This window comes from Rousettus aegyptiacus, unplaced genomic scaffold, assembly GCF_014176215.1.
Source record: "Rousettus aegyptiacus isolate mRouAeg1 unplaced genomic scaffold, mRouAeg1.p scaffold_m13_p_10, whole genome shotgun sequence".
NCBI lineage: Eukaryota > Metazoa > Chordata > Mammalia > Chiroptera > Pteropodidae > Rousettus > Rousettus aegyptiacus.
Window position 1 is genome coordinate 13,702,876 of NW_023416285.1, and position 27,930 is coordinate 13,730,805.

General features: G+C 46.4%; 1 protein-coding gene across 1 annotated transcript; it reads right to left on the reverse strand.

The window, feature by feature from the left end:
• Nucleotides 1–2,105: 2,105 nt before the first annotated feature.
• LGI2 (leucine rich repeat LGI family member 2) lies at nucleotides 2,106–27,825 on the reverse strand. Its single transcript, XM_016154816.2, has 8 exons — nucleotides 27,533–27,825; nucleotides 25,621–25,692; nucleotides 24,012–24,083; nucleotides 21,970–22,041; nucleotides 17,033–17,104; nucleotides 16,213–16,382; nucleotides 9,853–10,017; nucleotides 2,106–3,219 (listed from the first exon to the last, which is right to left on the reverse strand). Exons 1-8 carry the CDS (start codon nucleotides 27,730–27,732, stop codon nucleotides 2,402–2,404), a joined length of 1,641 nt encoding a protein of 546 aa, XP_016010302.2. The 5' UTR covers nucleotides 27,733–27,825; the 3' UTR covers nucleotides 2,106–2,401.
• Nucleotides 27,826–27,930: the final 105 nt, after the last annotated feature.

Genomic DNA, 27,930 nt, shown 5'->3' on the forward strand with positions numbered 1-27,930 from the left:
TAGTCTAAAAGTTTTAAAAAGAAAAAGAAAAGAAATCCTGATCGCGGCTGTGTGGATTGCCCACCCTCTCCCCCCCTGCTCCCCTCCCCCCATCATGCTTCGGATCTGTCTCTCATCCTGTCTCACCTGGACTCGGCACTTCCTCTTGCTCCTAGCCCCGCTCCTCGTGCTGCCCGATTGTCCAGGTTCTAGGCAACGGTTGCCAGCGTGGTGAGTGCCCGTGGTTAGCCCCAAACCTCACCCTCACAGCCGAAGCTGAGACACCAGTGCACCGCTCCGCAGAGGCCGCCCTGTCTGAGTGGGGAACATCATTTCGACCCTGCACGATTGCTGGGCCTGTCTAAAGGCCTCCTACGCTGTTTGCCGAGCGCCCGCTCTTCCACCCAGCTTTATCCTGAGGGGTTCCATGTGCCAGAGAGAATAGCTTGCCCATCTTGACAGCTGGGGGAATAGCAGAGCTGTCCCACTTGCAGCCTCCAATTTTGGGATCTGAGTCAGTTCATATAAACCAGGAAAGCAGAAGAACGCCGAAGGAAGAGTGATTTGTGCCTTACGAAAGTAAAAACAAACCACTTTTCTTCTGTTTGCTCAGTGCTTCGTAGGAACGTTTCAAACAACAACAGCTTTGCCATGTGCGGATGAGTTTGTTGGTTGAAATCCCCGGAGCCCTCGGCCTGCAGTCCCAGGCGTGCCCGAGGGCACCGTGGTGACGCGGACGCATTGTTCTCTAAGTGCTGTGTGTCGCCTCCATCTGTGCTGCTTACAGTCTGGAAACAACAAACGCATTCATGTTTGTGGCAAAACATCTACCTACTCATCACTTGTCAAACAATCGTCCAAAATAACAATACAGCATGATACGTTTGTGCTACTTTCATGGCTAGAAGAGACATTGTTGGCTCGCTCTTGCACAGCCACCCCTAAAAGCATCCATATCATATTTTTTTGAAGAGAGCCAGCTAACCAGGCAGAACATCCACCTAGAACCTTCCATAAAACCAGACCCCCCTCACGAGCTTCCCGATGGGCCACACCAGAGAAGCCCATTTTGAAACAGGCCATCTGGTCCCCTGAGTGCAGACCTGGTCTGTGGGATTCAGAGTCTCTGGCTGCAAACCTGGTCCCTACTGATCAGCATGAGACTCCCCCACCTCCACCCCGGCCCGACTAGGATGAGCCTCCTGGCAGCACGTGGCCCGGGGGGAGCACGTGTGCTTCTCTGCGAAGGACTGAGAAGGGAAGGGGCCTGCCGTCCCGAGTTCCAAGTCCTGTAGTTTGATGCTGCAGCAGATCTGGAAGTACCAGCGAATCGACAGAGCGGGACTGTTAGGTGAGTGGGGAGGGAGGCGGGCGGGCAGGGAGGTAGGTTGGTATTCAATTACTTGCAATATTAAGTTGCCCAGAGGGCAACGACATGCATCAATCAGAGGGCCATCTCTAGGTTTCAAAGGACATCGAGACTCGCGTAAAGTCCTCTTTGACTCCACAAACTCTTACTTCAAAAGTCCTCATCAGATGGAAATACCTGTTCTATTGCTCTAAAGGATAGAATAAAAAGCACCATTCAGTCTTTGGCCTGTCTGCTGGTTACCCACACACTCAAAGGATAGGTTCAGAGAAGCAGGTGAGTCATGGAGCGCATCAAACAAGCATCATTGCTCCGACCTCCACAGGGGCCAGCTTTGAACCACAAGAAGAGGGGGAAACTCGTTTGTCTCACTCCTGGGCCTACAGCCCATGCTGGACCTAGACACGTGTCAGCAGAATACCATCTTTGCAGCAGAGGAAGCAATTTGTCAAACATGATTTTGTTGACACACCCATAACAAGCATCCGTACAAGCCAATAAAATAGCCAAGGTTCTGCTAGTAAGGGGTGGGGGGCGGGGTGGCTCAGGAAATTGGGATGGCTCAAAATAGCATTGCTGAGTGTTATCAGATTTTTAAACTTATCATCAGCAAATCTTTTCAGCTGACTTTCGCTTTAAGAGTTCTTGCCAAAAAGATTGCTAACAAGGGATGAGAATGGCCCATAGTTCGGTCTTTTTAAAAAGTTTCATTATAAGAGTTGTCCTATCTTATCCTATTTTCTCCTTCTTCATAAAAAAAAAAAAAAAAAGCACATTACTTTCCTAGATAGCAAGAGTTAATATTGTACTCTTTTCTCAGGAATTACAAGCTTTAAGATATCTTTTTAAGTGGGAGAATGGACATGTCATGCAGTTAGCCAATAAACGCAATCCCTGATTAAAATGCGAGTTCTAAAAGTTTGAAAACTTCTAACTATTCCCCCAGTGAATTTTTAATGTCAGAGCTCTGAACCTGGCTTCTTTTAAATTTTTTCTTGGTCCTCTCTTCTGAGAGTTAGTGCTACGTGTCTTTTAAACTCGCCCATCACGCCTTCACAAACTTAAGTCAACAACTATGTGTTCGAAAATCTTTGTTTTCCCTTTGAAACTGGATGCAAAAAAGAAATCTCTCCTGTCAGTGGAGACTGCCGTGAAGGAACGAGGTGCCTGTACGTAAATCTCCTTAAATTTTTTGAATAGCTGCTTCTCTTTATCCCACTGATATATCTGAGAGAATGTATAGTCACTCCCCAGGGCCAGGTAGTGATTCTCTTTAAAAGAAAAAGGTTGCAAGGTCATGGCCCCCCGGGATGGAAGCGCCTGGATCTCCACAAACTGCTTACTGTTCCACTTCATGACCCTGGAGTCCCCGATGAAGCGGGTGAGAGAAAGATAGAGGGCGTTCTGCATCCGGAAGCTCTTCACAGCCAGCACGTCCTCCATGTTGGGGATGTCGCTGTGGGGGACGAACTTCTTGGAACTTTTATTCCACTGGAGGATGATGGGGACCTGGGAGCGGCTGGACAGGATCAGATGCGATTTCCCATCTATGTCAACAAACTCGGCGTCCGTGTCCCTGAACCATTCGTGCAGAGACTGGTACGAGTAGAACCCTTTGCTGTTCCATTTATAAACTGTGGACAGACCCGCTTTCGAGCTGTCTGCAATGACAAAAAACACTTCGTCGTCGATCTGAAATAGCTCGATGTCGTTGGGCTTGGAAATGCGAGAGACTTCTATGTCTTGGAATTTGACAAACTTGGTCCAGCTCTCATCGTATTTGTAAATGTGAGAGCCACCGAAGAGCTGGGCCACCACCACGAAGACTTGGTCGTCGATGAGGATGGCCTTACAACCCACGATGGACTGACCTGTGCTCCGAAAGAAAGGAGAGGGAATTAGAGCAGCCACGGTTAAGGACGCTCCTCCATCGTGAAACGGGGACCCCCGGGAACAGCTGGTGAGAAATGTCAAATGTGGCAGCCGCTATGGCAACCGGTGTGGCGGTTCCTTGAAAAATGAAGCATAGAATTAGCATTTGATCCAGCAATTCCAATTCTGGCTCCTTGCCCCAAAGAATGGAAAGCAGGGTCTCAAGGAGATATTTGTACACCCGTGTTCACAGCGGCACTATTCACAATATCCAAAAGGTGGAAGCGACCCTAGCGTCCGTTGATGGATGAATGAATGAACAAATGTGCTGTGCACGTACACTGCCACGTTGTTCAGCCTTGAAAAAGAAGAAAATTCTGATATATGCTACAACATGGATGAATGCTGAGGACATTAGCTAGTCACAGATAAATACTGTATGATTCCCCTTACATGAGGCACCTAGGTAGTCAGATTCATTAGGACAGAAAGTAGAAGGTGGCTGCCTGGGTCTGGGAAGAGGGGGAAATGAAGGGCTGCTGTTGAATGGGTATAGATTTTCAGTTTTTCCCGTAATTAAAAAAAAAAAGTTAAACCTTTTTAATAAATTGTGCCTCCATAGAAATAGCTAAGCGCTGGTCACCAGGGCTTCTGCATCTGTAGAGACAGATGTATAATTCATAAAATTCACTATCATGCCAAATGAACTTCAAGCTATTCTAAAAAAGTATTTCCCAACTCCATAGGGTGGGATGAGGCAATCAAATGGGACTTCTTCTCTTGGCGGCGGGGGGGGGGGGGGGGTAGGGTAGAAAGGTAGGAGTCGGGTCTCAGAGGCATGAGGAAAAAGCTTTAATAAGGGCTCTCAAAGACATCTAATGACCAGCGCCAAAGGAAACCGAGACAGAACGGTGTTGAACCTTGTGACTCTAAACCAGGTGCCCGGGTTCCAGACGCAGCCCCACACCTGAAAAGCTTCCTGGCCCTGAGGTTAACTCAGCTCTCTGTGCTCAGGCTCCTTGTCTACGAAATGAGACTAAGGCTGCTGCCAGCACTAACCTCACAGGGCAACTGTAAAGACTGAACGAGAAATTTCACGGCTAGGATTTTCAGTACAGAGCCCCTGCACACAGGAAGTAGTCGATAACTAGTAGTCATCATTATTAGATCATGGAAGCAATTGTCCTGATGATCAAAAGACCTAGCCCCTTTACAGACTGCCCACTGCATAAATCCCATAGAAGCAGCAATGATCTGAATGATCTAGCTCAGGCAGCACAAACGAGAACTCAGCAGGAAAAGGGGAACGTTTTCAGTAGTGACTCCCCCAAAGGTCAGGATCACCTCCTACCATCCTCTCCCACTTGATTTCAGGTCCCCAGACCCTCCCCCGACTTCCCATCCCAGCCAGCAAGAAATAGTACCACCCACATCTCGAAAAGTGTTGATCCCTCCATCAGGATCATTCAATGAAAAATTATTTCTTTCTTCTAATTTTCTAGGCAATTTGGACCACAGTGCATTTGGTCTGCAAATGACAAGGCTAACGACCCCATTTCTGTCCTTGGTAATGACTTTGGGGACAGCGAGAGGTGGTTCTCAGGGTAATATTTACTTTTCTCTTTCACCGATCTGGCCCTCTTGCAATAACCTGGTCCCTTTTCTTTGTTTAAAACTAATTATTACATTTTTTCTCTAAGTACACAAGTTTTAAATGGTCACCAAAGCAAATTTTAAAAATAATAATAGGCAACACTTGTAAAGTGTGTACTATGACCAGGCACTATACCGAGCACTCTGCTCGTATTTTCACTCATTTAATCCTTATGACAACCAGATGAGGCACGGATTACTATTATCATGGTCCACATTTTATAAAGGGTAAGACTGAGGCACAGAGAAGCTAAGTAACTCATGCAAGGTCTCATCGCTAGTATGTGGTGGAGCCTGGGATCCAAATCCAGGTAGTCTTGCTTCAGGTTACACTCCACCACCAATGCACCAAAAAGCACAAAGAAGAAAATCAAAATCGCGTGTACTGCAAATGCTGAAATGATATTATCTCGATATATTTCTGTAGTTGTCCATTTATGCTCTTATTCAAAAACACTTTTTAAAATAAATTTGAGCTTATAATGTACACAGGCTTTTTATAACCTACTTTTTTTACACTTGACTACCATGTCGTGAACACTTTCCGCGTTGTTTTATCTTCTATAACTAGACTTTTTTAAGACCACACAGAATTTCACTGTGTGGATGCACCATAGTTGATTTAACTAATCCCCTATTGTTGGACACTGCAGTTATTTCTAGCTTCTCATTATTGTAAGTAACATGCTTCCTCGTAGAGAAATCTTTTTTTGAAAACCATCTGGCAGCGTTCTTAAATGTTTGCTGACTCAAACACTGCACACATTTTTAAGGCTTCTGGTTTAAACTAGCAAACTGCTCTTCGAAAGCGGCACTGACTCCCACCCTGTCAACTCTAGCTGAGAGTGCATGCTCCCGGTCCCCCTCCTGAACCACCTGGTCACGGAGGTCCTCACTGCCCAGAGTGTCCTACAGGTCTGCCTGTCTCAGCTGAGGGGCCGTGAGAGACAGAAAGAACTGCTTTCTGGAGATGCTCCATAACACTTCTGTCCAGGTAATTGCTGTTAGCCTATGGAGTTGTCTGTAGCAGCTGAGGTCGTGTGTGTGTGTGTGTGTGTGTGTGTGTGTGTGTGTGTGTGTTTTCATATAGAAAATTGATTAGAGCCTGGAACATTGTTTATAGAATTTCAAAGGAGAACAAAATAAGCTGAAACAAGGAGAGCTAAGAAAATATATGGAAAGAAAAGGGTGTGAGGAGTAGAGCCCTGGGGTGAATGTGACCATGGGTTTCCCACCCCCTCTAGAAGATGACAGAAAGCTGGAGTTGTCCCTTTGGCACCATGCCCACTGAGGTCACAAGGGAGAAGCAGGTGCCACTCCCATTCCTTGGAGGCCCAGTCTTGCAGGGTAAAGATTGAGAAAAACCTGCGCCTTGCCGACTCTGGGATCACCCTGTGATCACACCAGGTGACAAATGAGGCATGCGCAGCCCCGTGAGGGGAGATGGCCCACGTTTGCCTCGGTCTCGTTCAAGGCCAGCGGTTCTGTGCTGTTCCCTTGCGTACACATCTGTCATCTGCCCTGCACCTGCACGTGCAGCTCTGTCCTTCAGGCCCTGCCAAAGTCCAGCTGGCCATGCTTCCTCCATCACCAAGCGGTCCTCCTAATCCTGGACCCGCCCTCCCCCCCCCCCCCCGCCCCATGTAGACCCTTCTCTGCTGCTCCCTGCCATTTCCTATGCTTATGAACACTGCGGAGAGATTTTAATTGAAATCAAAGAGTTAGGCTCTGCGGGGGAGGGAGACCTGCTCCTATTTTTTTTTTTCACTTTAAAATGGAGATAATAATGTACACGTTACGAGGTTGTTATGTGGTTTACGAGAGAAAAGGCATATACATCACTGAGTACATCAGTGTTAGTTGCCTTTCTTTGAGTGAAAAATAATGTTTCGATGAATGCGATTTGTGTTTAATGGAAATTCACTAAGGGAGCACAGAAGACAAATACTTCGTGCCAATCAGGTCATCAAGGAATGCTTCCTGTAAGAAGCTGCATTCGAGCATGGAGACCCAGGTGAAGGGAGAAATATAAGAAAGTGAGGTGGTTGAATTGTAAGATGTGATCGGAAATCAACAATTGGTGGCAGAAAAGGGGGAATAGATATTAGGCAGGCATGTTGGGCCCCTGATACATGGGTTTGTATGATATGTGGAATTCGTGAATTAAGGTTAAAAGCTCTGAGGCTAGTAGCGTCCTCTAGTGGTGGTAGCAAGGAATGGTAACCAAATGTCTATTTTTATGCCTGACTGATAACCAACATTCCTTGAGGATTTACTACATGCCAGGCACTGTGCTTGCTATGCATTACGCACATCATCCTGGTGCCCATGGGCCCGATGCGATGATGGCCCCATTTTACAGTTGAGAGGCACTCATGGAAGTTAAGTCGTTTATCAAAAGCTAGTGTGATGTCGGAGTTCATTTCTTGGGCTTGGCTGTAAAGAGTATCCTGTGGGCTCCTCTGAACTAGTAGCTCTGCTTCCGCCTCTGTCCCTCCTCCTCCACAGGCAGCTGGACACAATCCAGCACCCCCTGGGCCCGGCCGGCACTGCCTCTTCCTGTGCAGCCCTGTGCCCTCTGTGCCGACCCCCCGAAGGCTTCGCAGAGCCCACGGAGTAAAAGGCCCCACGATCAGCCCTTCCTACCTCTCCGACTTCATCTCCTGTCCTCACCTGGATCATTTCGCCCTTGGACTAAACAGGAACAATCCCTCCTGCCTCTGGACCTTTACACTGCTGTTCCCTCGGCCTGGAATGCTCTTCCCCAGCTCTCCATTTCCACAGATCTACGCAAAGAGCCCTTTTTTTAATGAGGCCTTTACCAGGACCTAGCCATAATTTCAACCCTCCCACGCCCAGCACTTCAAAGCTTCCTTCCCCACCTTGTCTCTCTTCCCAGCATGCTGCTACCTGAGTGTTACGTGTATTACAATTATGTGCCTTTTTGATTACCTCTCCCTCTTATCATCATGCAAAGTCCTTGAGGGAGAAGGTTTTCCTCTGGCTGGTTTATTGCTATGGTCTCAGCACCTAGACTGTGTCTGGCTCAAAGCACGTGCTTAAGAAATCTTTGTGAATGAATGAATGAATGAATGAATGAATTGATGAACTCGGGCATGCTACCACGTGCAGGTGGAGGGTAGTGCTAAACCTTCCCGCCAAGGTCAACCTGGGAGAGAGAAGGGGTGGGAGGCCACAGGGACAGACCCAGCGCTCTGCCTCAGAATTCGCGGTGGAGTGACTCGACATGCCTGCACCCTGACGTCTTCATCTGTCAAGGTATAGGAAGGAAGCCAGCATGAAGCACTGTCTGTTCTGTGCCTGGTAGTCACTGACTCCGCACAACGTCCACATGAGGGACATTGGCTGCCCATCTGACAGATGAAGAAACTGAGCCTCCGGGGCCACTGTTACTTCCTAGCGCACGGCAGAGTCAGGAGGAGGATCCACACTCGTTGGTTTTTAAAACCTAAGCTCTTTTATAGTCTGCATGCCAGCTCTCCCTTGAACAGAGAACTTCTGTCCTTTACCTACGGGTGGGCAACCCACAATAATACCCCCAGCAGCTGCTGTCAGTTTCCAATGAGACAAACCAGCGCCTAGCACCTCGCCGGCCTGCAGCCAGCATTGGCATCGAAACTCCCTGCACAAGGGCAAAGCTTCACTCTGCTCCCGCCTCCCACCGTGGGGGGAAGGCAGAGGGGCCAGCTCATTCACCCCTCACCCATCTTCCGAGTCGGAAAAGAGGATGCAAAAAACCGTAGGGAGTGAGTCCCCCTCTCACCTCCCTCTACCCTCTGACGTGGGCTGGGCTGAGGGCGCTGAGGCCTCGGCTTCCCGCGACAGATTCACCTGCGCGGCTCTGTGCTGAATCCGCACTTGGACGAGCGGGGCTGCTCCCAGGACTGCGAGCTCAGCACGAGGCAGCCAGATGGCCCGAGAGCAACGCGGCTCATCTGAAATGGCATCTTCGTGGCATCTGCACGTGCGGCTCACAGACCTCTCAGGGCTGCGAGATGAGGCTCATTAGCAGCTCTGCTCCCCGAGGGCAGAGATGACGCTCCCTGTGTCCCTACGTCCCTGCACCTGCTGAGAAGCCACTTCGTGCCAATTCCTAGGAGCCTCCCCATCCGGAAATTCTACCCAGATACTGGGCTTCTCTGCTCCTCGCTGCAACAGCAGAATGCTGCTCTGACTCCGAGTCGGGAACCACTAAAGGAAATCCTCTCAGGGGCTAACAGGCCGTCGTGTGCTGTTTATAAAGCGAGTATGATTATCAGATTGCACGTGATAAATGAGAAGTCTTTGAAAGATCATTTCGAATTTATCCACTTATTTAAAAAGCAAGTAAACCATCCATTTTTGGTAACACTAAGACACTCTAATCCCCTGCCAGCGGTAAAAGAAGCATTAACTAAGTCTTATCCCAAAGGCCTGAATTTAGAGTCATTTATTCTTATTTTGTTTGTACTATTAAAAGGAAGCAGTGATCACCAGGACCGGGCAAGGGGGCAGCAGAAACAGCTAGAGAGGGCCCCTGTGTGTCCGTGTGGTGCATGCGTATATGTGCACGTGCATGTGTGTGTCCGTGTGTGTGTCCACGTGTGTGCATGAGCACACACACTTGTGTGTGCATACAATAGCATATTAGTCAACAATCAACTCAGCAAAAGTCAAAGGAATCGTTTAGCTGCTACAAAGCGGGTGCGGCCTTAGGCTGCCGTAAGTGCTCAAGATCGAGGGGTCCCTCGGTGACTTTTCACCACCCCACCACCCTCTCTCTTTCACCAACGCCACCTGAGGTTCCTGTTCTCACCGTAACCAACCATGTTGAGAAAAAGCCAGAGGGATGAGGGCGGGCTGGAATGTGTTCCCCAAACCTAACCGCGTCGGAGAGCACGCGGTCCCTCCGTCCGGCAGAGAACGCTTCTCCTCTCACCGAAATCGGGCCATTACATCTGTTTAAAGACACAACACACCTGTTATGTTGTCGTAGCTCCGGAAATTCATTTCGATGTGGTCCCACTCCAGGACCATACAGTTCTCCATGCTGGGCTGGGCGATGGCCACATACACGTCATTCTTGGAGTTGAACGTATCCACGGAAACCGACTGGTAGGGCAAGGTCTGATGAACCACAAAATCTGGGCGTGGGTGTTTAAAAAAGAAAAAGACCTCATGAGATCCTTTGTGGGAATCATTAGCCACCATTACCCTTCCATCTTTTCTATTACTGGCTCTAGCAGGTACGGGGAGGAGGGAGGACAGGGGAGAAGGAACGGGAGCATCATAGCGGGTCCGACTCCGGGAGAGCCCGGCCGGCTCTGGCTCGCACACGACCATCCAGCCAAACGCGCGGCTTCTAACGCAGCGTCTCTGAGATAAAGAGCTCCCGAGTTTGGCTAAAGGATCTCGATGTTTTAAACAAATCTGGGGAGACTTGGCTTTCGAAAAGACAAGACGAGACAGAAAGAAAGCCACCGAGCAATGTTCCTGAAACTATCACGGAAAATGTCTCCGAGAAGAAGGGCTCCCGTGGGAAAATCCGTTTGGGAAACGCCGGTTTCCTAGGCCCCCGCGAAGGGCTCGGGCAGGAGAGAAGCCTGTTCGGTCTGGTTCGCCGTGGTGCCTCTCACGCTTATCCGAGAACGGGACCCTTTCATCACCTGGCAGCCTACTCCCCCGCTCCGCATGACCTGGGTGGGGAAAACTGCTGTGGTACGTTCAGAATGGAGCCAACTCCCCGAATGGCGCGCTGCACGTTTGGAAACGAAGTCGAACCCTCCGATAGGGTCCGGGAGGTTTACCAAGCCCACCCACCGTGCGGGGAAGTTAAGCCGAGCATGCTCACGGGTCACTGGACGCGGTGCAGTGTACGGAACGGCTACGCGCGCGGGGTCCCCGCCGCACCCTGCAACTCGGCAGGCACTTACGGGGAGAACTATTGGATTCTCCAGCAGCGTGGGACCCGTCTGATTTGAGCACGCGTTCTGCTCCTGCGTTTAGTGGTAACTCAATACTGCTCGCCCACATCGCTCCCCAGAGCTACGACTGACTCACTGTAATAAATCTGGGTAGGGAATGTACAATTTTACCAAGTTACAGGGTGAGGGTGCTCTCGGATGCAAGAATGGTGAGCGTGCGGGGTAGCAGGAGAACCAATGAAGAAAGAAAAAGAAAATGCTAATAAAGTTTAAGGAAAGGTATATTTTTGGCCCAAGACCCTTCAATGCGCTCTGCTTCTTGGCGGGCTAAACGTGCCCTGCCATGGTAGAGTGACGGCGGACGTCTGGCTAAGGAAAGTTGTTCCCATGAGAAAATCCTGGCTTTGCTCATCTCTTCTCTTTCCACAAGTCCCACCTCACTGGCCCAGTTCACAGGACTCTCCCTGACACGCTGGACCGTAACAGAGCATTGTCGTTTGTATCTTAATGTTCGCGACGCCTGAATCTCCAAAAACAGAGTCAGATTTGGAGCAACGAGAGAGATCCTCGCGCTTTGAGTCATTTTACGGAGCTAGAAGCTGAAGGCCAGAGCAAGTGCGTGTCTGGCCATGGCCACACAGCCAGAGTGGTGTGTCCTGAACAGGGCGAGTGCTTCCTAAGGTCTGGCCTGCGTCCCATATTCCCAGAGTCCCCATAACACACACCCACAGCAGCCCCTCAAGAAAAAACTCTGACTCAGCAGCCTCATAAAGCTGACTCGTGAGAAAGGCAATAAAGGGGCAGGGCACTCGGCGGCGAGCAGTGAGCAGCAGTGCGAAAGGAATGGAGGCAGGAAAGGCGGCGAGAGCAGCTGAGCAAGCGCTGGGGTGGGAAGAGAGGGGCAGGGGCAGGAAGAGCGGGTGACGGTCAGGGGGCAGGGGCCAGCGGCAGGGCTGAGGGAGTGAGGGCGCCAGAAGGAGCACCAAGCTCGGAGGCAGACTACCCGAGGCCACTTCCCGGACGTGAGACCCTGAGCCGTGCGCTTCCCCTTACAAGGCCTCAGTTTACTGATCCACAGTATGGGGGCAATGACACCTCCCAAGCCTAATGGCAGGGACACATTGCGTGATGCCGACGGGAAGGCTCAGCACATAGTAGGTGCTTGGTAAATATGGACTCGAGGTCTGAGAAAGGACAGTCCACCCCCTCTGCTCTGGCCGCCACTGGGCTGCCACGTGGGGAGGACAGGTTGTCCATGTTAATGGCACCTAAGATAAGATGCCAGAGCTGTGACTCCACCTTCTTGCTGAGTGACCTTGGGGGAGTTACTTAACCTCTCTCTGCCTCAGTTTCCTCATTGTATATTATGATTCATGCTCACTTAAAATTGGACCGAGCACACAGTTAGTGCTCCAGAGCTGCCCCTCCCTGTGTACAGCAGGTGCTTCATAAATGCTTGCTGGCTGAATGAGTGTGGGAGGGCGGGCCCATTCTGCAGACTGTGGTGGCGAGAGGACAGGGCTGAATGAATGATGCTTGCAGGTACAGGGAAAAGGGGGAGAAGCAAAGAGGAGGCTGCCCCTGTACCCCGACAACCGTAAGGAGTGGCCGAGGGACAGTGGGGACAGGGGGGGATAGTGGGCAAGGTACCCTCTCCCGTACCCCGCAGGGAGTGGACAATCCAGAAGGTGAAACAGACTAGGCTTCGGGTTCCCGCCTGCACTTGTAGCTCTGTGACCATGGGCTCAACACTTGAGCCTCAGTGTCCTCCTGAGTAAACTGGGGGTGACATCTATTTCATAAAACCGGACACATAAGTATTAGCACAGACCTTGTCTATGGTAATCCCCTCCACAGTTACATGTGTAACGATGTATTACACAATTAGATACAGTGACAATGATAGTATTCTCACTGTGTGAAGACTCGGGAGAGTAACAACAGCTCCTAGCCCCGCCCCTCTACCAACACCCCCGAAATACCGGCACTGATCAAAGACCGAAAGAGAAAAACTCAACCTCAGTTCTCTCCAGTCAGCACTGGCAGAACCAGTGTAGACGCCAGAAAGCGCCGGCTGACGACACAAGGCTCCGAGGCCTCTGTGTCCACGTGTAGAGACATGGGAGGAGGGATACGCCAGCAGTCTGCTCCGGCTTCCTTTTCTAGAGTTAGAAAAGGACTCGGAGAATACAGCTGCATTCTTTTAATTACAACTGAGATGGCTATAAATATCTCTCACATCCGGTGGCATTCGTCTAACCCAAGTCCGCAGAAGGTTCCAAACACGTCTGTGATGCCCGTGACTCATTCTAGTCGTCTCCCAACTGCACTCTGAATTCTCAGCAACATGAGTATCCGCTTAAAAAGGCAGGTCATTGCAAGTGCAGATCAAAAAGTCAGGTGTGTGTGTTTTTTTTTTTTTTTTAAAGAATCTCAGAACAAAAAGGAGCTGCTGGAATGGAGAGCATTTTACAAAGCTAGCCTTTAACGGCCTGATTTCTATTTATTTCCCCCAAAACATTGGTTTCTTCGTATTTTCTATTTACTGAGTATCTGGTATGACACAGACTGTTAAGTCATTTGAATTATAAATCTAATTCTTAATAGGAGACCCTTTCTCCCCTCCACCAGCACCACCCTCCACCCCCCAAAAGAAAAGGAAGAGGAAGGGAAGAAAAAGAAGAGGAAATGGGTGAAAAAAATGATACATATGTTTGTATGTGCGGGGGATGCGGGTGCGGAGCTAACTCGAGGAATTTAAACGTCTTCTTCCATCCGCATTTTAATGTATCTTCCACTAATGGCAAAAGCACATTCATTGTGGAAAGATCTCAGGGGATACACATGTTGATATGACATCAATTTACTAGCGTTTAAGTATTATTGGTATTCTCTGCAAAGACACTGCCACTTCCATTCACACAGGATTAAGTTCATGATGTCAGTGGGACTCTTCCAATTTAGGCATGGCTCCCACTGGAATCGACAGATTTTTACACAGCTATTTATAGCACTTGCGGAAAATAAATTATACATGATGCCAACCCTATTGGGAGAGAAACTGCACATTAATGCATTATTTCTCTTTGCATTTTCATCAGCCCTGAAATAGGAAAGCTAAACAGGACCATTAGGATGCAAAATTCTCTCCCTCTAAGGAATTTAGTGAATTATCCACCTAACACGGGGAATCATGAGCAGGTAGCAGGGATTTCTGAGGTGGTTAAAAATAGACTGGAGGAGGAGGGTTGTAGAAGGACTGTGATTAATCCAGAGAGCTAAAACAGTCCAGGGGTGGCTTCGTGGTGTTAATTACACCTCTGAGCCGGAGCGGGATGGTAACAGTACCCTCCTCTCCCAGGAAGAACAGCATCTGCCTCTCCTTCCTCTACCTGAAGAACTTACTCCTCTCCCGAGAACCCGAGCTAAGAGGAAAACAGTGCACTCAGAAAACGTGCTTCTTCTTTTCTGAGGCAAGGAGATGATAACAGTGCCATGGCTCTCGGACTTGGGCTCTCCATCTTCCATCCCTCCTCACGTATTTCCTCCCCAGCCTTTAATAAAGCACCAGAGGATGAGGCTTGAGCTGAGCAGAAAGTAGGAACTCAGAAAAACTTGTAATTGATCAGCCTAAATTCTTACGAGTCAAGGACTGTATTTGGAGGCAGGTCACAACTTAACTGCCTCCATTTTCTTTATGATGGAAGAAACTGGAAGCAAGAGTCAATTCGTCCATAAATCTTAAAGGGATAAAACAATAGCAAAGACAGAATCATCATCTCCTTGCTACCAGGGAGGACTGCTGACTTCCTAAATTTTAATAGGAAGCTTTTTAGCCAAGACATATATAAGAGAGAGAGTACCCTACGGCATTGGGGGCTCACACTGCCCCATGGATTCTGGCTTCGGGATGGATTTCAGAACCTGGCTACCTGGGTTGCAAGCCGCTCCATTCCTCCCACAATTCTCAGAGCCTGGATCATTTGCATAACCATCCAGAGGGCTCCAAGGTCAGAAATCACGTTTTGTCATATAAATTATCCCCAGTTCCCCAAGGCCCACTATAGCCCATGACATTTCTCTCACAGATTGGCAAACTTTTTACATGTTATGGCCAGGTGTGAACAGAACAATGGAAAAGCTGCTAACTTCACTTTTAAGGGTTCAAGAACTCTCTAGAAAACTAGAGACAGAGAAGAGCCCCAGGGAGCTTTGGCTTAGCATTTCATACCAAATGGCCTTGAATGCCACCTTTTGGTGCAAATGTCATTGACTATGACCTCTGATTTATTACACTGCTCTGCAATACAATAAATCACCTGCTAGTGGCCTCGCTGGCTAAAGGGTACCTGCCAATTACACAGCTGAATGAGCTCCTGTTCAGCGATGAAAGACAAGGTCACTTCCATAAGATCTCAGGTTTTCTCTCAGATCTGTAGGGTCCCTTACTTACAAAGATAGATAGAAATAATTTTTACTTTGTGAGTTTTTATTTATTTTGTTTGGAGGGCAGCAGGAGGACTGGCCTAAATGTGATATTTTGCTTTTGTCTTTTGAGTTTCTGAAACTATTTCCCAAGTTCTTATTTCCGCTGCTCCTACTGACATGCCTTGAGGCTCTGTACATATCAACTCTGAACTTCAGTGTTTATTTTTATAAGTCTGATAAGCAGGTTTCATACCGTGGATTGATCCACTTGCCTTTAAAATCTGGCTTTAGAAGCTGTGAAAACTCCATCTAAGACGTTCATATGGAGACACTCACCTGCTCTCTATAAGATCTGTAGAGAGCTGAGGCAGTTAGCATTTAATTTTATCTCGTAGCCTGAAAAAAACGTATAAACTGAAACCTTGAGGCGGGCGCTCAAAAACAATATCAAACTTTCTTTACATTTTTCCCTCAATGTGAGTTTTTTCTCCTGACAATTAATTGTTAACTTATATTTGCACTTTGCCATCGCTTATAACTTATCTATGAAAGCAATCTGTAGATTGGAAAGTCTGGTATTTATTAGTTAAATTTTCAATAAACTTCATTATTCAATCAAGAGAACAATAATTTCGGCTTCTCTGCACTGGCTCTGCACCAGAAACCCAAGCCGATTTGAAAATGTTCTTATGCCAAATTCGCTACTTTATACTTTGATCTTTAAAAAAAAATCTTTAGAGAAATTTGAATTTGGCAAAGACTCAAAAAGAATCAAAATTAAAGCTGGTGTCGTTAACAAAAATCTAAATTGTGGAGATAGTTTTCTTGCACATCGATTTGTATCTTTTATGAGGCTTAAACTTCACCTAAAAGAATTTTGATAGAAAAAATGTACACCCACTTTTCTCTAATTCCTGTTGACGATCTAAAAGCCAAACAACGGGGATATTCTAAATAACAATCTTCAATGATAGAGGTTCTGAATACCTGTAGTTGTGCATTCGTAGTCAAAGCTCGTCACATCATTTAGCTTCTTTTCCTGGTATTCTGGTGGACCGATACACAGCACATCAGAAACGGTGGAATTTGTCATCTTCAGCCACAAATACAACCACTTAGCTTTGCAGTCACATTCAAATTTATTGCCCCTTAAATCTCTAAATACACAAACAGAGACACAGACATGCCTGAAATGTTTTGGCAGTAATATGAGATTCTAGAATTATTAACATCTTGATATATTTCATACCTCCAAAAAATGGAATTAAAAAAAAATTGTATTCATACATCTTATTTCTTGTACTTATCACTGACTTTATTTAATGATCTTTACTGCTCCCGATGGTAACTGTACGGCCTACAGAGAGCTCTCCGAGCTAACGTATCATTATTTTTCCTAACTCTCTTGAAACTGTCACCATGTCATGCTAGAAATGAGGGAAAGATGACAGAAGTACCGCTCAATGTAGTTTCTCACAAGCAAGAATAGGACGTTGTAGGAAGACAGTTTTCACAAACACATTGGAAACTTTTAAGGTCTTGTTAAACTATGTCCGGTAAGAAGTGACAAACACAAGAAGATAAAGCAGATGGATATGCTATCGGAGGGAAAGAGATAGCCAAATACTACAAAGTACATTCCCAAACAGCAAAACCAAACACAGTACAAACTATAGGCACCACTTTAACATAGATATTTAGCTATAATAAAAAAGGAATGCAGTAAATGCAGGAAAGAGGGCATTTAAAGACATGATTAACTGGGGCACAGTGACAAGCAGACATAAACTTGATTGTCATTACTTACAGTTCAATCAGAGAATCTAAATCACTGAAGACATCCCTTGGGAGTGCTTTTATGTGGTTATTGGCCAAAGAACTAGAACAAGAAAGTAACATTTTAATGTGGTTATTATCTTCATGCCCTGTTACTCTGAAGTCTCTTAAATAAAGCTGATAATTTAAAATAGAGCTTTAAACCTCTTCAACCCAATGTGGTTCAATTTCTGGCTTTGGTCATCGATACTGAGATAAAGAAATGTGCTTAGTTATACAAAGATAATTAGATAAATGCTGGAGTATATCATAAGGGTTTTGTTTTTTTTTAAAACAAGCATCTGTTAAGCTCTTGATATACATTTGTTAAACCTCAGATGGCATCTCCTGTTTATCAGGATAAAAGCCAACGTCCCTTTTATGGCATGCAAGACCCTCCATTCTCTAGTTTACTTGCATGCCTGCCTACCTGTGAAACCACATCTTCACCTACCTGGAATACTCCTCCCCAAGATACCCACACAGCTCACTCCATCACCTCCTTTACATCTCAACTATCACTACCTTCCCTAACCTTTACGCTGCTCCCTCCCCTGCTCTATTCTTCACTGCATGATGGTTGCTTAGCATCCTATATATTTTATTTATCTATTTGATTATTGACTGTGTATTTTCCTTATACATAACCAACATAAGGACAGGGACTTTTGTCTGTCCACATCTGTATCCTCAGCTCCTAGGATAGTGCCTGGAATATAGTAGGTACTCAGTAAATCTTTGTCGAATGAATAAATTATGCGCTGAAATGAGAATGGTTAAAAAAAAAAAAAAAAGATGTACAGTCTTGTCCCATGAAGTTCCCTAAAGGTCTGTTGAAGTGAGTTCTATTTCTTATGGTTCTTAGAAAGGATTCAGTAAATACCCTTTTCCATAAAGACTCTCAGCTCTAACCCCTGATAACAGAAAATCTCAATGAACCACCATGTTTAGGGAATGAATGATTATGATCAATTCCATTTTCTTAGAACGAAGGTTGACCAGAAACCATTTTTGCACTTTTTGCTCTCAGTGTTGAAGAGCTTTCTAGAATGCCCTAGCCCACTCCTCAACTCTCAGAAGTAGACTTGACTGAACACCATAGACTCTCTGATGATTCAGGATTTTGCAGTGCCCTGTCATCATTCTGCTGAAGATAAATGTCCACAGTGCTGGGCTGCCGATGTTGAAAGATGCTGAAACGATGTACAAGTCTGTGGTTTCCCCAGGCACCCTACTCTGAGGTGAGTCAGCCAAGAAACTGATGCCTGCTTTTTCTCCTACACAAGTACAAACAGCAAAACATATAAACATGGAGGCAATTCAGCATCAACTTCTTTGAAAATACGCATGAACTTAGTCTTTTGTAGCATCATAATGACCTATCCCAGAAAGAGGAATTAAAGAAATGAGTGTTCCTCCACAGAAGCAGTTAGAATAGAAAGCTTTGAACCCCTTTTTAACCAACTAATCTTACTTCAAGATACTACCAGAATATGGGGATGCCCCTTTGCATCTAGGTAACCACGAACGAATTAAAATACCATTTCATGTAAGTTTTTTTAAAGATGTTGGAAAATAGAGTGAATATGTAATCAGACTGAACATACTCTACAAAAGCTTTCTGAAATTAACAAAGGACATGTTTGTTCTGATTTTTTTTTTTTTTCTGGTTGATGGCTACTTTTCCTGAAAAATAAAGTAAAAATTTTTTTAGCTAATTAAAGGTTAATTATTTAGCTAAAAAAACTTAACTAGTCAAATGTATAGTATTAAAGTAATAAGAATATATAAAACAGTCTAGGCCCAAAAAGCGGACTGTTTAGCAACCATTTCAAGTGTTCAGCTTAGATTTCAGAAAGCTGAATTATTTAGGTGGACCATCCACCCCGCCCACACTCGGCGTATAACATCTTACTTTCCACTTCATTTTATCTACAAATCCATGCCACTTACTTCATTTCTAAAACTACTTAAGAGCAACCTGTCCCTTGGGCTTTACAGGACGGCTGGAAAGCAAATGCCCTCGATCTTACTTACAGATTGGCAGTGCTTCTTCAGTGCTTTGAAACCTGATCTATGTTTCTCTGAGTATAAATGTGAGCCTGTAGGCGTTGGAAAAGTTCATAAAAGATAAAAATCAGATATTTAAATAAGTAAATACAGATGGGGACTTCCTTAAGCGCAGGAGGGAACTTCAGACAGGCGGTGAGCTCTCTTTGCTTCTAAGTTTACAAAAAAAGGAAGTGAAACGGGAGGATCACTATGCCGAGTGAAATAAGTCAGGCGGAGGAAGACAAATGCCATATGATTTCACTTATATGTGGATCATTTCGTTCTTAAACAAAGTATTCAGTGCTTTAATTACAGCATACATCTCCAGCCTAGAGGAGTCCATTTTAAAAGTCACCTGACTTGCCCAGAAGTAGGTCTGCATGGAAAATCCAGCTCAGTAAGGAACCCATTGGTCAGCCAGCGAATCAGAATGTCCTGCTGGCTTAGTCTTGCACTAGATACTGGGAGAAGAGCAGAGCTAATGGAAGATTCTCATGGGTCCTCTACTTGGGGAGCTTTCAAGGCTGAGGAGACAAAACTTGTATTCATAACATAGCACTGACCAGCATAGCCTCAGTCTATGGTAAAGTGCTGAGTGCGTGAGGCTGACAGGGAGGTCTACAGGACGGTGACGGCTGATCAGAAATGGCTCCATGGGGGAGACAGCACTTAATCTAGACTTGGAAGAAAAAGCAGATTCTAAGAGATCACAGGCAGAAGAAACAGTATCCAGGGCAAGAGGAAGGATGAGAGGAAAAGCCCAGGAGTGCGATGGGTCGGATATGCACGGGGGCCCACTGGGAGCCCAGTAGTCTGAGGACATCTGGGGAACTGTAGGATACATCTGATACGTGCTGGGATGCATCAGATGCACTCTGGACACAAGCAGGACTCCTTTGTGTCCTCTGCATTTCACACAGAAAAGGAAGTGCCTCTTACACATATGCGCATGTGCTATGCACATATGGTTGCATACGCAGATGCACAAGCATGCACACACAAACGCAGTTACGTACACACATGTAGAGAAGTTCATGCACCCACGGACACACATGTGCAAAGCAAGGCAAATATACACACACACAATACCTCCATTTTTAGACCAAGGACCCACAGCCAATTGGTCAAATGAAAGTTGACATCTCGGCTAACTTAACCAGTCACATGGGCTTTGCTTTAGATTCACAATCTTCCCAGAGTCTTTGTTTAAAAACAAAGCCCCTCATTCCTGACTGCTGGGTATTGGATTTATCTGACCACAGCTGTTCTTCTCCAGATGCCCACAGCTGTTTTCTTAGCAGACCCTGTCTGGCCACCCAAACTGCCAAAGCTATTCAATAGTCCACGGAGGAAACTGAAACTCTTGATGAATGAGGAAGAGAACAATGTTGTTGTTGATGATGATGATGATGATGATGATGACGCTGACAATGATAATGACACCTACCATACCTTGAGTATTTACCATGGGTGATGGGCTGGGTGCTTCGCAAGCTAGTGTTAACCTATGGGGTCAGTATAATCATCCTCATTTTAAGAATCAGGAAACTAAGGCTCAACATGGTTAAGCAATAGTAATAAATGATGGCCTTGAGATTTGAACCCAAGACTTTGTGACTCCGAGCCCATTGTCTTAGCCTCTATAAGAATGTGAGGATTCGGCATCTTGATAGACTTTGGGGGAAAAAAAATCAAGGTTTTTAGAGGAAAAAATGAAAACCTGGAACAATAATGCCAGCGAGAGTCTGATGCTCTCCAGGATCAACTGTGCTGACGTTTGTCCAGATGTTTGGACCTCTCACTTCCGCCCCCTCAGCTCTTGTCTGTATGAGCTTGAACTCAGGCGGAGCTGCTAGTTGGTAGGATTCCAGAATCAAGTGTTCCCTGCGCCTGGTGACAGGCACCTTTGCCTATACCAGGGTTTGATGTAAATGACTATCTCTTTAGATGCTGTATCAGTCAGGGTAACACATGTTGAGGGCTTTATTGCTCTTGCCCAACACCCCCACTCAAAGCCCTCCAATTTTCCCGGTTCTCCCTTTTCCCATGCACATGCTGACTAGGGAGACGAGACGTGTTATCTTACTTTACTCAAACACAAAATATCTACTATGCAAATGGGACCCGGTTCCTGGCTAATAAATGGCTTCTACCAAGGCAATGGCTATTTTTACATTTTCATAAACACAGCCCCTATTTTTTCCAGTTTCCTGAATTTGCTGAGTGTGTGCACTTGCTTCATTCTGATATGCCAATTCAAATCAATTTGTTTAATTTTTTTTTCTCCAGGAAGCTATTAAAGAACCCAGAGAGCTTAGCTTAAGCTGCAGATTAATCCAACATAAAAGAAAAAGCTATTTGCATTCAAATTAGAGAAACCACAAAAATGTCTTTATTCCATTTTGCCCTAATTCTGACCCTGCATTCAACATTCTTCCGTGAGTCAAGCAAGCCGCAGTTCCCAAATCTGTAAAATGGGGGCTCAGGTTATCATGAAAGATAAAGAAAAGGCTCACTAAGAGCCCTGCCTTGTGCCTGGCACACAGTAGGTATATGATACTCGTCAGTTTCCTTCTCACCTCTTCCATCACTTGACATAAATCCCTCACATGTTGGAGTGTTCCCTACTTGACATATACTCATGTGGTCCATGATGGCGATCCAGGGTGATGGATAAGATGATCAAGCCAAGCGTGTGAGTGATCACCATGTGCTGGTGCCTGACTGACAATACAGAAACCTCTAGGGCAACCTGGAAATTAGTTTCCTTCAGGGAAGGTTACAGTGTGGACAAAAGAGTTAAGAAAGAGAGCGGCACCAGGACGTGAACCTTACCCCACACATTCAACGACTGGCAATACTTTTCATAGGACTTACAGGTGAGTCAGGTCACGGAGGCCACGGAAGGCATTTCTTGAAATGGTTTCTATTTTGTTCCCTTCAATGAACCTAAAAAGAATGGCAGTATAATTAACCTGAATTTTCTCAGCTTAACGTCTCAAAAAAAAAAATGATATTGGTATGCCTTCGAAATAAAACCTAAAAGCATTCGTGAATTTTAAATATTCATCTCTGAAGGCGAGGTCAGCTCCACCAGATTCTAAGTGGGAGCAGAGCATGCGTGAAAGGATTCAGGGCATAAGGGTATGTTCTGTATTCTTTCCAGAAGAAGCGTGGATGTCTTCAAATTCAGAGTCAGCAACATGGATGAAAACATCTTGGGAAACAAAAAAAGAGTAAGACATTCCATAAAGGCAGGCAAAGTTCATCTCTCTGCAAGCCTGGAATGCTCCCAGATGGTCAACCCTTCTTACATTTCATGGTGCCTGGCTATTAATACTTGTGTTAGTATCATTGTCCCTTGAGGAGAGCCCACTGCATCAGAGCTCCATATTAAAGTTTTTGCTAAGGGAGAATTCCATTAAGCTTGGCTTCTGTCAAACTTTGAGTTCATCATGTCCTACACAGTGTAATCACTGAACAAATGGGTGACAAGGCAGGAATCCTGTCAAGATCTCGAAGCCACTAGGAAGTAGGAAGTTAATGTAATTCTGTATGGGCCAAACTTCCTTCTCTGACTAAAAGGTCTTAGGGCTTGAGCATAGGGCCCTGCACTAATAACTTTGACCACGCTTTCAAGTTTTTGTGGGAAATATATGCACTACAATTATGCTCTAGGACCACCTTGGGACATAGACACCAACAGTTTAGTTTATGGCATCATATTTCATCAAATATAAGGAGGTCTTTAACGAGACGGTCCAAGGGAGAGGCTTTGAAACACAAGGCCATTAGTTAGTGAAGCAGTTCTTGATTCCTGCACTGAGAACGCTCTGATGTCTGTTTGTTTGTTTGTTTGTTTGTTTGTTTAATCTATTTGGTAACAGACTTCAGTACAAACTAAGTTATTCTCCTCAATCAGCTTGATAGTAAGATGAACTGCTCATAAGAGAAAACTGGTAGCTTTACATCCACTGCCGCCATCTCTTGTTTATGCGCTTTGACACACAGAGCCTGGCTGGACTTGGTGCTTCGGTAGGCCACTCCTCCCACGTGAAGTACACTGTCAGAGTGTCATGAGCGCATACACGTTATGCGTACTCTGGGGAACGAACTCCCCCATCGACATCCCTCCTCAGGACATAAAATGAGCAGACAGCTTTCTTAGACCCAAAATGTGTTTAGAATTCAAACATCTACCTGTTAACTTCAGATAAGAAAGCAGAGACAGGGCTTTAAAAATCCCTCTGAATGCTCAGGAAGGAAATCCCATCTGATAGCAGGATTAATATTATTATAAAGTTACAAAAGACAAGGATGAAAGAACTTAAGAGGAAAAAAGACATGAAAGCAGGAAAAGGCAGAAATCGGAGGGTAAAAGCTCATCGCTGGGGGGGAACTGCACATCTGAAAAGGAAAAATATAACCCTTTTTTAAAGAAAAAATAAAATTAGACCCTCATCAGCAGCTCACAAGAGATACTGCAAACGGGATATAGGCCAGCTAAATTAAAAACATGAAGTTGTATCCCCATATAGGGAGACTTCATTTAAAAATATGTAACCCTCAAAATCCTTCAGCTCTATTTCTAGCTCATCAGCAAATCCATGCCCAGTTATGAGGGGTAAAAATATCCAGCGCAATTTCCAATTGTGCTTACTACATGACAAATTAAATGTCAGCAGAGAATGAATGAATATCCCTCCTTCTTTGTTTCCTTTCCCCACTCTTTGTCCCCAGCCTCCTCCTGTCCCAACATGTTTATACACAAGTAAACTATAAAAGGTCAGCACTGAAAAGAGAATAGGGTTTCTCCACCCCTCAGTTCTACAAGAGATGCTGTTTGGCTTGGAAAGCAATACAGCAATTCTACTGACAGACCAAATGCTCAGCAAATAGACAAAGCACGCAACACTTACAGGTATTCGAGATGAAAAAGTCCAGCAAAAGCATCATCCCGGATGACTGTAAATGAGTTAGAATTCAGCAATCTGGAAAAAAAAAAAAAAAGGACAGATTTCAATGCAGAGATGTAAAACTGGAGTCACATAGTGAAGCCTAACTTGTTTCTCTTCCTGTGTTCAATCCATGGGCAAACATGGGCTCTTCTCATCCTAAGACTTACCCATGAGATGCACAAGCCGACTGGCTGAGGCTGATGAACAATGGCCAGTAGATTCCTTTCGGCCACGTTTTCTGGTCACCCCCATTACTCTATCCTTTTTCCCCTGTGGATCTCGGTATGTATGACCTGAGAGCTGTTATTTCCAAACATTCTAATGCTTAGCACAACTAAACAGCCAGTGAATACTTACGATACATGAACATTCATTGAATTAGAGGTCTAAAAGGGTCTAATCCAATGCTATTTTTAGAGAAACTTGAACCCACAGAGGTTAAGTGACTTGACTAAAGTCAGCAGCTTAGGCGCGCACACACATCTTTCTCCTATATGATATATTCCCATGATATATTAAAAAAGTTTTTAAAAACCTCAAAAGACTCTTTAATACCATATCGTTTTTAATGAGTCACCACTTAAGGCTATTTGGTAAAAATTTATACAGACTATACAGTGACCAATTAAGTCTATTTGGTAAAGTACCTAAAATTGTATTTCTATAATGTGAAAAATATATTTTAATAAAACTGGAATTCCTAAGAAATTTCAGATTAAAAAACTAAGTATAATGTTGTAAGTAGGTACATAGCATTTCAAGAACAAAAATATCAATATTAAGTTTATTTTTCTGTTGTACGTTGCTTTTTTTAATATTGATCTCATCTCAGATTTAAGAAACCAGTACAGGTACAGAGAATGAGAATCTGTATTCACAAGTTTGCCTGTCACTGATTTGCTTTTGAACGCTCCGTTTTTGGACATTTCTTTTCATTAGCAAACATTAACTGTCCTGGACATCAGGGTATAACAGAAGTACTTGCCAAAAGTGGCAGTTAAGGAGTGTGGGTTAGAATTCTGGCTGTGACTTTAGGCAAGTTCCTTAACTTCTCTGAGCCTCAATTTTCTCATCTGTCAAATGGGGAAATAAAAATACCCTCCTTGTAAGAATAACAGGATGATTAAATAAAAATTTGCATATAAATTCAGAATATGCTTCCCAACAGTGCATATACTCAGTCAACTAGAAATATTCCTATTTCCAGAGTAAGTTTAAGAATTTAAACCGTAGGTTTTCTTTTAAAGTGGAGAAACAGTTCACTTAGGTGAAGTTCTGGTCAAAAGCCAATGTAATCCTGTCCCTAGTTGCTGGCTATGGGCATTGGGATCTACGATAAAGTCCCTGAGGAAAACATGTGCCAAAAGGAAGGAGACTGAGCAAAGAGCCTTGGGACTCAGCTTGTAGGGACATGGCCAAGTCACCATGCAGAGCCAGCCATGGAACATGTACCGGTTTATCATGGAGCTTGGATATTTTAGGAAAAATTGACACCAACGAGGCAAAGACCGCCCCTCCCGGTACCACACCTCCGGGACCCCCATTTTCAGAGGGAACGTCTCATACTCACAGGAGCTGCAAGGAAGGCAGATGGGAAAACATTCGATCCTTGATTTCCGAGAACGTTCCATTTACCAGGCTCCTACGGGTAAAAGAGCAACAAAACAAGCCTGGGTTTCTTTTAGAAATGCTGGGCAGGGTGGGCTATCGACCTGATCCTCTACCTGTACTTCAGACAACTCCACTCGGGAACGAGGCTTAACACAGGTGGCCAGGGGCTTTGTAGAAGCAGGAAGGAGAAGAGTCAAGCCATGTTGCAGTGAACTGGATCAATATGAAAACCAGTCTGAATAACAGAAACCTTTACCATCAGTCTCCTTCCACAGACGTTATCTCAGCCAGTTTAAATCAATCTCCCCGCCTCCTTCGCTTAACTACAGGAGGCCATGGCTGCAAATGGATAATTACTTCACCTCTGCCCATGATTCTGTTTGTGTAGACATAGTGTTGATGTTGGCCGATGAAACTCTGGGGTAGGATTAGGCATTCCCCTTGGGAGCCCATCTCTGAAAGACACTCAGAGCACTTCTGATTAAATGCACCGTGAAAGCCTTGGGGAAAAACTCAGAGACACCTGAACTTGAATGTGCAGTGGGAGGCGATGCCATCTGCCATACATAACAGTCGATGTGGGGGCAAGAGATTTGCTCTATTCTTGCCATGAGGTCCCTCATCTTTTCTGGCCAAAGCAGAACCTCAACACATTATTTCAGAATTTCATCAGATAGCATGCAGATCAGTTGAGCGGCTACTGGCCTAAAGGATTTAACAAGGGGAATTCTAATTTCTGGAATCCTCCATGTTACCCGATTTAGCAATATTTGGAACCAAAGAGCCCTTCTTCCTCTGCCCGCCAGACTCCTAACTTTCTAGAAATGCAAATGGGAAGCCCTTCGCCCCTGGGTCCAAGCCCCTGTGCCTTGCTTGGGGCAGGAGGGTACAGTACAAAAGGAAGAGCCCTGAGCACAGCAGCTTCACCTGGGAATTCCCTGCCTCTGCTATTGAGTGGGTATCACCCAGCACCTCGGCCTGGAGCAAGGGAGTCATTTCAGCAGAAAACATTTCCCAGCAGTAAAGAAACAGCCCAGTAGCCCCTTCCACAGCCATTATGAGAGCTGGTCATGTGGCTTGAGTGGCCGTGTGCAGACAGGTTGAAAGCATCTCTTAGCAGGTGGCTAAATGATGTGGATCCTTTCCCGTCAGTTCCTTCAGAGCAAGAAGAGCATCTAATGTAATATGTTGGGGCAGCAAGAAGCCCTTGTGAACTCGGGCTGACTTCCAGCACCTGACCACTGGGCTGGGTGCCCCGCATGCCCCAACGCTCTGCCACACCCTCTGTGCTCCTGTTTCCAGACCATACGGGACAGACCCCACTTCCAGAGGCTGTGTGCCTTTACCCAGCTTCTCCCTAACCTGCACTGTGGGGAAGTCGGGGAGAGGGGGCAAGGGGACCAACCACAGCCCCAAACCTGAGGCGGTGCCCTCACTCCAGTCATGTTCACTGCATATACACGCCTTTACAGCACCACCTCACAACGACACAGGTCCTCTCAAACTTTAATGCGCCCCAGAATCACCGGCGGACGCCAAATTCAGACTCCAAGGCTCCACTCCAGAGCCCCTGCTTTATTCGGCGCGGGCCCCAGAATCTGCACTGGCACAAGCTCCCCCAAGTGGGTCTGATGCAGGTGGTCCGCGGGCCACTTGGAGAAACACTGCCACAGAGATTTGTCCGGGTTCCCTCCATTCCCCCAAGGCCCCGAGACTCCACCCACGTCCCGGAGTGCGCCCCCACCCAAACGTAAAGGAGCGGGCTGGGGAGTGGGGCCAGGTCGCGCTGTCCCGGCGCCAGAGGCAACTCCCTGGCGGCGGCGGGCGCAGGGCAGGGCGGGGCGGGGGCTGGAGGGGTCCCACTCACTCACAGGGAGCTGATGTCGCCCGGCACGACCCTGGGCACCCAGGAAGAGCCCACGCAGATGATGGACTCCTTGGTGCAGCTGCAAGTGGCGGGGCAGCGCGCCAGCCGCCTCACCTGCGCGCTCGGCGGGACCACGCACGCGGCGCCCAGCAGCAGCAGCAGCAGCCCCCGCGCCGCCCCGCCGCCGCCCCGCCGCAGTTCCATGCCCGGCGCCCGGTCCCCGCCCCGGGCCTGACCCCCGCCGCCGCGCCGCGCGCTGGGACCCGGCGCCTCTGCAGACGCGGGCGCCGCTCGCCGCTCCGCCGCCGCCGCCGCCGCCGCCGCTAGCGAGGACTCGGGCGCCGCGGGTGTGGGAGGCCGAGCCGCAGCCGAGCAGCATGCTGGCCGCCACCCCCACTCGGC

Bases quoted from the DNA above. Each gene is read 5' to 3' on its own strand.
- LGI2 (XM_016154816.2), bottom strand. From the start codon at position 27,732: ATGGAACTGCGGCGGGGCGGCGGCGGGGCGGCGCGGGGGCTGCTGCTG. The intron at 25,693-27,532 runs GTGAGTGAGTGG...TTTTACCCGTAG, and splicing joins CCGGGCGACATCAGCTCCCT to GAGCCTGGTAAATGGAACGT. The intron at 22,042-24,011 runs GTAAGTGTTGCG...CATTCTTTTTAG, and splicing joins CTTTTTCATCTCGAATACCT to GTTCATTGAAGGGAACAAAA.